At 40.2% G+C, this 9209-nt stretch overlaps 2 protein-coding genes across 4 annotated transcripts in view; both read left to right on the top strand.

The window, feature by feature from the left end:
- HBS1L (HBS1 like translational GTPase) overlaps positions 1–3493 on the top strand; it is a 75945-nt gene extending 72452 nt beyond the window's left edge. Inside the window, exons 17-18 of the mRNA XM_015412725.1 lie at positions 1000–1144; positions 2868–3493. Of these exons, the coding sequence (XP_015268211.1) occupies positions 1000–1144; positions 2868–2879 (157 nt within the window). The 3' untranslated portion in view covers positions 2880–3493. The remainder of the gene's footprint in view (positions 1–999; positions 1145–2867) is intronic.
- A 5206-nt stretch (positions 3494–8699) lies between these two features.
- The window catches only part of ALDH8A1 (aldehyde dehydrogenase 8 family member A1), a 17318-nt gene continuing 16808 nt past the window's right edge, over positions 8700–9209 (top strand). For all 3 annotated transcript variants that reach the window (XM_015412258.1, XM_015412330.1, XM_015412184.1), the window contains exon 1: positions 8700–8837. In XM_015412258.1, the coding sequence (XP_015267744.1) occupies positions 8700–8837 (138 nt within the window). The remainder of the gene's footprint in view (positions 8838–9209) is intronic.

The following is a 9209-nucleotide window of genomic DNA, read 5'->3' as shown; positions in this document are numbered from 1 at the left end:
CCTAAAAAAAAATGGTGGGCGAAAATCGGAAGCCTCGGGCTTCCAAACGGAAGTGGCTCTACAACGGTGGAGAGCGATCAGACGGGGGTGGTGGTTTTAAAGCGATTACAACCGTTGCACTCAGGATACCACCACTTGGGGACCTAGTGGCAAAATACAACGGTTTAAAGCTCTTTGCAACGGTTAGGGACGGAAGGCAGATGTTCGCCGTGTGAATGCCGGTAAGTACACCGATTCCAACCGGCACCTATACCGTTGCAAATGCCCCGTCTGAACGGACCCATAGTGTGTTCACCTCCCTAAGATCACAGGCTTTTCTCATATAAGGGACTACTTCAATTAGGGACCAACTAGTTCAATTAGGGTTGAGATTTTGAGTGGCTTTAACTGTACTTCAATATAGTTCTCTTCGGGAAGTCTTAGAAAATGAATTTTGTTCGTGATCAGGTATTGACTGTCTGCTGCATTGGAGGCTTCCCCCAGGTTTGGGGACAAGAAGCATGTTTCCTCCCCGTCAACATATGGCATAGATAGTGTTCAAGCAGAGTTGGAAAATATTAGCGGTATAAATGCCTTACAGGGCTTTGTGTGGTGTTCGCTTGTGGCATAAACATCCAAATGGCATTTGATGCAGCTTGGATGTAACAGTCCTTTGGTTCCTTCCATTTCTTTAATTTTATGTACCAGATTATTTTATGGCATACAAAAAGAAGTTGCCAATACTGCTTTAATGAATTTCTGTTCCTGGAAGAAGTACATGGAAAGTGAGTAATAGAAAGGAACATCCAAAACTAAATTTGATTGCATTCATGCAAAATGTATGGCTGCTAAGAGAGCAGTTTCCTTGACATTACATTGTTTTAGAAAAGAAAGGAAAATTGCTCTGCATTTGAGCTGGACATTAAATTAGTTTCAGGTTTAACTTCAGCCTAGAGGTCGGAAACACACACTTTCCCCACAGTAATGCAGCTGAAGAGAAAGTTATATTTTTCTTTTTAGGTGTCTGGTTAAAGGACAGAATGCTCTAATAGAATTGGAGACACAAAGACCCATAGCTTTAGAACTTTATAAAGACTTTAAAGAACTTGGAAGATTTATGTTACGCTACAGTGGATCTACCATAGCAGCAGGAGTTGTCACAGAGGTATAGTACAATTTATAAATTATTTCATAAATGTATAAATTATTTTATTAATGGTAATATTAAAATCAGTGAGGTTCTAACCACTGTTTTTGAAAGACCCAGGTTACTGGTATATGTGGATACTTGGGAATGCTACCAATTTACTCTGAAAAGATATTTTAATTACTTTGTGTAAAGATATTTTTGTTATAATCTTGGGAAGTTTAGCCTTTTTTGTCTCTAGCCAACATCTGTCTAGTAAACTATTCTATAAATTGGTCACACCGGTTTTGTGTAGAAGTTGTCACATTGTGCTGTGCGGTACAACATTCAAGTCCAGTGACACCTTTAAGGTCAACAAGGTTTTATTCAAGGTATAAGGTTTCATGGGCGTGCACACTTCCTCAGATACATTGAAATTCTGCTACTTCAAACCAACACGGCTACCCACTTGAATTTGTGCTGTGCAGAATGAGCCTGGGAGAAGTTATGGGCTTAGGCACTGCCACTCCCCTTTCATGCCATAAGTTTAATTAGTTCCTGCTTTGCAACAAATGCTAGTTTTACTGCTACGTCTGACTGGTAAACGGTAGTTTCATATATGGTTTGCAGGGATTTATATTTTCCTATGGTACTCTGTGATTCACTCATTCTTCCTTGATGGAGACTGCTTGGCTGGCATTGCTCATGCTTCAATAGTGGCTTGAATGCGTAGAAGAAGCTTGGTTAAACCTACCGTCAATTCATCGAACACCAATTTCTGATTGTCAGCTTTTTGCAAAAAATGGCAATGTGTTAATTTCCTTAATTATGGTACTGTGTGTGATTAGTATGTACACACTGGAAACCCATCCAAACACCTAAAAACTACAGTGAGGAGAAAACTAAAATGATGGTTTTAGTTTATCGTAGACTGCTGAGTTTAAGCATGTATTATTCCAGCGGCCTTATCTTCACACTAGATATAAATGGTTTTTTAATTACTTCGATAAATTATAGATAATTTATAGATATAGATGTGATATAGCTCTTTAGTGGTACAGGTTTTCCTCTGCTGGAACTGCATTTACAGTATCCTTCTTACGTGAAAATAATGAAGAGATGGTTTCTGCACCTTAAGATCACATTTCTGCCACTTAGTACTTTTATCCCAGCCAACGGAGGAAATCATTTCCAAAGGGCTTTCTTTGCAGTTCTGTACTCAATCTCACTGATGTGAATAAGTACATAGCTAACATGAGTAACTAAGCACAGGGTTACAATCCATGTACTGATCTGTATTTAAGTTGTTCTTACATGACTTCCAGTTACTAATATCTTCGTTTTAAACTTAAATTTGAACTGAAGTCTGATCCTTAACATCTGTGTTCTGAAATACACTCTTTAACAATGTAGGATGTTGCCTTGTACCCAAGTCAGACCACTGGTCCATTCTACTTTAATGGGCAGCCACTCTCCAGGATTTCAGGCCTGCTACAAAGGTTCTTTTAAGTGAGAGGCCAGGGATTTTCTTGAGGCCTTCTTCACATAAAGCAGATGCTCTTCTACTTAAATTATGGCCTCTATACCTTTTAAACAGTTTCAGTATTGTGCCTGTATATGGTACGTCACTGTTCAGAAGTTTTTGATTCAGATTGGTAAATTTTCACTTGAAAGTTTGACACAGAAACTCATACTCTAATTATTTGCAATGTCTTTAGTATTTTCTCAGAAGTTTTCACTTAATGTTCTTGGGTTTGTTTAGATTAAAGAGTGATTGTGGTACCAGGACTTCTGGATTCCAACCAAACTGAAGAATCTGGCTGAATACCCTTGTTTGAAGAATCTTGTATCATTTGAAGGAACAAAGGCAATTACATTGTTGAGAAGAGGGAAGACAGTACTGGGAATTCTGCAAGCATTTGGGGGCTGTCATTGCTGCAAAACAATATGCCAAGAGGGGAAATATGAAAATTGCACTACTTCATTGCACAGGTTCCACCCAGTCTGAAACCTCACCCTATCCGTTGGACTGTTTATGAAAAGTTGATCAGAATAATGTATTAAAAGAATGGTGACTCATCATGAAAAAAGCTTGTTACTTCCGGCCTTAAAACTTTGTTTACAATTTTTTTTGAGCTGCTTATTTGCTGCACACTTTTTCATAAATTACTTCAATTGGGCTGAAACATTTCGGGTTTTTATACACACACACTTTCCAAGAATCTTGTTTCCTTCTGTTTCAGAAAACAGAACATAATGCTGCACCCAGAAATAAATTTATTCCTATCCTAATTTTATTTAAAAACTTATTTGTGTAGATGTAGTTTGTCCAATAATGGCTAATCTTATTTTTTAAATTGTAGAAGTATAATAAACTACTTGGTCTGAGCATAATACTGGTTTCTACATGAGTGTTTTATAAATAAAAGCCATGATCAGAATAGTCAAACATGCCTCTTCAGAAGAGTTGTGTTCCATAGGATACTTTTCATACTTTAAACATATAGGTGCATTCCATGATATAACGTCTGGAGATTTATAAGCCATTATTGTAATTTTCATGTTTTGGAAATCTTCTGAACTCTAGAGCTACTTCTAGATAATTTAGGCATCATCTTTGAAAGACACATGTACACACCTATCTTCAGATACAGGTATTTCGTCTTAAAAAAATGTAACCAGTGTAGTCCAGTCAATTGAAGCTGTCACTATCCAGTGAAATTTAGACATTTTCAAGCCCAATATGCAAGTGGCCACAAACACCCACCTAGGGAAGTCCATCTACAATTCACAACTATGTTCAAAACTATATATTACATTCATTGAAATACAAAGAAGGCTTAGTGGTCACAACCCAATAGAGTGTATAGACATTGATCCAACAGATTGCTCATGACAATCAAACATAGTTTTTTTTAAAAAACATATTCAAAACCAACAGTAGGCTCTTCTGTAATTCCATGCATAGATAGTGCCCATAGACCTCCAAACAGAAAGTGACTGTAGCAGAAGACTCCCACTGTGGAAAGAATAACAGCGGGACGCCTCTCCCAGGTATAAATCAAGCGTTTCAATGATCTTCAACAGCAGCTGGTAAAACGGAACCGTGAGGCAATCATAAATATACACAGACAGACAAGATTGACTGCATGATGCATATATCAGTTCAAAAACGTAGAAAAAATGTCTCTCACCCCGATTTCCAAAATAACATAGGCACAGCTCAAAAGCTTCAATGGAATCCTAGGGTTCTCTACAAGGCAACCTGCCATGCAGTATAGTTTCTTAAAGTGGACGCATCCCATTTTTCACAAACATGCCTGAGTTTCACATACACTCCTATTCCAATCAATTGCAATCTTCCTCAAATAAAGGCAGCAAAATCAAGCATCTGATTCATTCCATTTGGTGCTAAAGTTTTAAATTCAAAAATCAGTCTAGACTCCTTTTGGATTAAAATTTGATTAGCATTTTGGAAGGTGAATGGTTTACTCTGATGCACACATGCCACAAAAAACCTCATCTCTTCAGCACTTCAGAGATCATGCAGTCAAGATTGTCTTTCTATGACTGCGGTCACACGGAGCATTAGGCATGCTAGAGGGACGGAAGATAGGCGGATTTTCCGGGCGCGATCTCACTGCCACATCTGGGAAACGTAGAGCTCCCGTGGCGAACCCGAGGCTTCCCGCCGAAGATGCACGGTTAAAAACTAGTACCTCGGTAACCGCGGGGCAAGGGCGGGCGTCTGATCGCGTTTCTGGTGGTAGTTCCGGCGCCCACCCATGCCCCCTCGTATAAAGGGTTTTTTTTTTTCAACTGTCCATGGGATGCGCACAAACACCCAATAGTGCATGCGCACACTTTGGTGTCCGAAAAAACCCCACCCGTTCGCTGCGCCACACTGCGTCTTTGCCACGGTGCAGGATTGTGGTGTGCTCGGCACCTCCCCCCTACCACGGGACCTCCACGGTACGTCTGCTGGTGCAACCACACGTTATTTTGCCCCGGGGCAAACAGCCACACTCCCTCCCCCCCGCATTTTCCTGCCCGTGTGACCCAGGCCTATGTATATTTATGATTGCTTCATGGTTCCGCAGCTGCTGTTGAATGTAATTGAAATGCTTGATTTATACCTGGGAGAGGCATCCAGCTGTTATTCTTTCCACAGTGGGAGTCTTCTGTTGCAATTACTTTCTTTCTGGAGGTCTATGGACACTATCTATGCATGCAATTACAGACGAGTCTACTGTTGGTTTTGAATATGTTCCTTTTTAAAAACTACAACAATGGACGTCAGTGCCTCATTTTGAAGCAGGAGAGGAGATACAGGATAATAGACCTTACATTTTTTCAAGAAACTATGTGAGACAGTTTTATATACCCAACTTTTATTTAAAGTTGATTAATTCAGCTTCATTCATGTTCTTAGGCTGTGTTAAAAAAAGGTGGAATTCCAGCCTGGTACTTCCATTTGGTAATCATACTGTGAATTACATGCGACAGCATACCCTGTCACTATAGGGCATAGTTTTTTCATGACATTGATCTCAAGTTCTATTCCTTTGGTATAGTTTTGAGCGTTGCTACCCTCTTATTTTTGTGCAGTATTTGTGCAATGGGTGGTTGTTTTGAGCAGTGTGTCATGCAAAGCACACTGCAGCATTGAGAAGACTGCATGTACTTGTTAACTGTGGGAAACCACAGAAAAGGTGGGATGGCACTTAGGAGCCTGAGTTCCTACATCCATATATTTGTACTAACAAGACAATGTGCATACCTGGAAATCCAGCAAGGCCATCGCAAAACCGACAGAAGCATGGCAGCTCACAGAGTTACAATGTAGGGCAATATACAGACATGTAATGCAAGTACCGTTCAGCAGTAAATCATGAGAACTGGCCCTTAAAATGTCTCAAGTGTGTTTCAGCCAGCAACAGTCTCTCTGCAGATGGTATTTTTAGTTTTTGGAGTAGTAAGTAGCCAATTATACACACAGTAAAAGGTTTATGTAGCAAATGACAAAAAGTACAATAAGAATTTGCAAGATTTAATGATCCAACATACTGGAGCCCCCAATATTTATTTTTAAAACAATCCAAAAATTATATGTGTGGAATGGGTATGAACTTACAACTATTGCTAGATATTTCACTTGCCTGAAACAGTCTCCATTTTTTAAATTTACACATCTCTTTTGTCCCCAGCGGGGACTCAAAGTGGCTTACAACATTCTACCCTCCTATTTTATCCTCACAGCAACCCTGCAAGGTAGGTTAGGCTGAGTGCGTGTGACTGGCCCAAGGTCACCCATGACAAGAGTGGGGATTTGAACCTGAGTTTCCAAGAACCTACTTCAGTGCTATAACCACTACACATACTGGCTCAGTCCTGCCTTGCATTACAAGCGATCAGTTTCTTCTTTAGATTGAGGAACATAGCCCGAGCAAGTCATTTGTTGGTAAGTTGCAATGTGACTTTAAGTAGGGCATTTTCCCAAAAAAGCTCTGACAAATTTTGGAGACTCTATAATAAGGCCCGAAGAGGTTCTTCTGTTGCTATACACACTGCTTTGTGAATGAAATAATCCTACGTAGCTTGTTGGAGAGAGCCATACAGCTGTGAAAGCTCAAATGACAACAATGTGGTTTAGGGACTTTGCACCAATTTTAGATTGTATTGGATTATTTTAAAAATCCTATTCATATAGTCCCTTCTGTTAATACATATTGCATTTTGAGTGCAAGTAATGACTCATTAGGGATGCGTATGAAAAAAAAATTCCAACTATTTTACCTGGATAGGAATTATGAAATTGGCTTAATGCATTAGCTGGCAAAATGACTCCTGACGTTGATTTATGAGTCAATGAAATAACTATGGACAAGAAACTGAAAAACACTATTTTGTGACTTCAGTAAAGGCATAAGGCCCAGTTAGAATATACAGATGCACAGGTGCTCCTTTCCTTCTACATTTCTTTGATTGTCTTTTAACTACTTCTAACTCGTTCTGTGTGCCTCGGCATTTAGTCATGCCGGCCACATTGTTAGCCATATTGCCCTATTATTTAATAAAGATGGGGAATTATAATTATTAATATGCAATTGGCTTAACTATAGGATCAGACCTGTGTATACCAGAGTCAGAATTCCCAGGAACCCAGGAATAGACAGACTGGGTGGCTAAAATAAGGATTTCTTTACTAAATATTCCCAAGCGCACAAACAATAATTAAACATTCACGCACACAATACAGACTTAAGGAAGCAGAGGTGATTGATACCTAATGGAGGGGTGATACTACCTGTCCAGATGTGCAGAGGTCCATGAAAAAGGATTGTGGCCTAAAACCCAGATGGTTTCAGGGACATTTTGCATCAGGGCAGAAAACACACCTTCTGAGGCCATGTGTACGCTGGGATATACCCACTGGAAGACAATGCAGACCAATGGGCGGTCCTGGGGGCTGGTTTCAGGTGAGAACAATAGATTTCCTGGACCAATGATGAGTCCCAGGGGTGTGTGGCATCAGGATGGGCAAGGCCTAGATGTGACCAATGAGCTTCCAGAGAGGCAGGGTCTGGATTTAACAATAGAAGCCAGGTGCTGGGTGGCTAGTTAAATGAATTATCTGACCACTAATGGTCCTGGCCAGGGTATTTTGAAAAGGCTCTCAAGTATAGACAACAGATGGGCTAAACATTTGAATGATTGATTGGTTTATCCCAGTATCCTGAGGGACAGAGCAGGAAAGACAAGTATTCAGTACGAAGAATTACTGGAGACAGAGTTATTTGCCAAGCGGCTTTTGAATAGACTTTAGAAGTGTAGATACTTTACCTGGTAGAACTCATTGTCATTCCATAAGCATAATCTCTATTGGGTGGAGGGGGAAGCCTGGAGGCTTGCTCTGAGGTTGTCTGTCATCTGAAAATGGAGACCCCCTTTTCAGAGCTGTGGCTAGCTCTGTGTTTCAGAACCAAGAGTGCCTTCCTTGGCCTGAGTTTTGTGGGTCTCTGGGTCAGGTTACAAGTGGGGTGCCCTTGTTATGGGGCGACCCAAGAGTAAAGGCAGTGCCTCTGGCAACAACATGACCACGGAAATGTCTTTGGACAGCGCTGGATTCGGCTGGCTTTCGAGCAAGGGAAACCTTTACCTTTTAACTCTTATCTAATCCAGCCCCCAACAAAAGATGGCTACCTGCCTACCAACCTGTGTAAAGAGCATTCTGCCAAAAGGCATAGAAGAGGGGGTTTGCAGAATAAACAGACTCAGTCATGGAAATGAAGCCCCCATACTGATGAGAGGGGTGGGGTGGGAGTCCTGAAGTCAGTGTCAATGTATCTTTCAATAAAGAGGTCAATCCTAACTGTCACTTTTATTGCAGATAAAAATTCCCATGATCAGCTTCATTGAATGCCCTTTACATAGCCAGATTGCATCAAGTCCTGGAAAACTTCCCATACTTGGATCTAGTTAATGAAGTTTTACAAGGAGGGGAGGAGTTCAAGCTTACCCATGTCAATAAGACAGGTTTGCAGTAAGAGCTGAAGGTTCCACAAGAACATTTGGATAACGCAAACTGCTTACAATGGCCAGCTCAAAAGCTGCTCTGATTTTGGAGAACTATATAGGTGGCCAGTTTGTTCCTTGTGCGTCTTATTTAGATTCCTATGACCCCTCCATAGGAGAAGTATATTGTAAGGTACCAGACAGTGGCAAAGAAGAGGTGAGTTGCTGCACTGATTAAATTGTGGTGCCTGTTACATGATACCAAGGCAATGATCTGTTGGAAATAGCCAAAAAGCATGTAAATTATTGTTTGAAGACCTAAGATTAGCATCAGTTTCCTTCTAAAATGTTTTAGCAATTTATCAAAAATAATATTTTTATGGTTTTATGTTTTGCATTAGTCTAGTAAAATTCTTATGTCATGTTAAATAGTGGCAATTGTTGTGGCAACTGATCTGAAGTCTTAAGACACTGAAACTAAAGTTACCTGTAGCTTTGTCAAAGAAAGTCCTGATCTGCAGTTATGTCCTAGATCTCTAGACCCCGGGTGGACATGATATTCAACATATTTATTTTTAGAAACATCCTG

Source organism: Gekko japonicus, unplaced genomic scaffold (genome assembly GCF_001447785.1).
Source record: "Gekko japonicus isolate JY-2015 unplaced genomic scaffold, Gekko_japonicus_V1.1 scaffold184, whole genome shotgun sequence".
Classification (NCBI taxonomy): domain Eukaryota; kingdom Metazoa; phylum Chordata; class Lepidosauria; order Squamata; family Gekkonidae; genus Gekko; species Gekko japonicus.
Note: the sequence above shows the minus strand (reverse complement) of the source record. Positions and strands in the feature narration are given on the sequence as shown.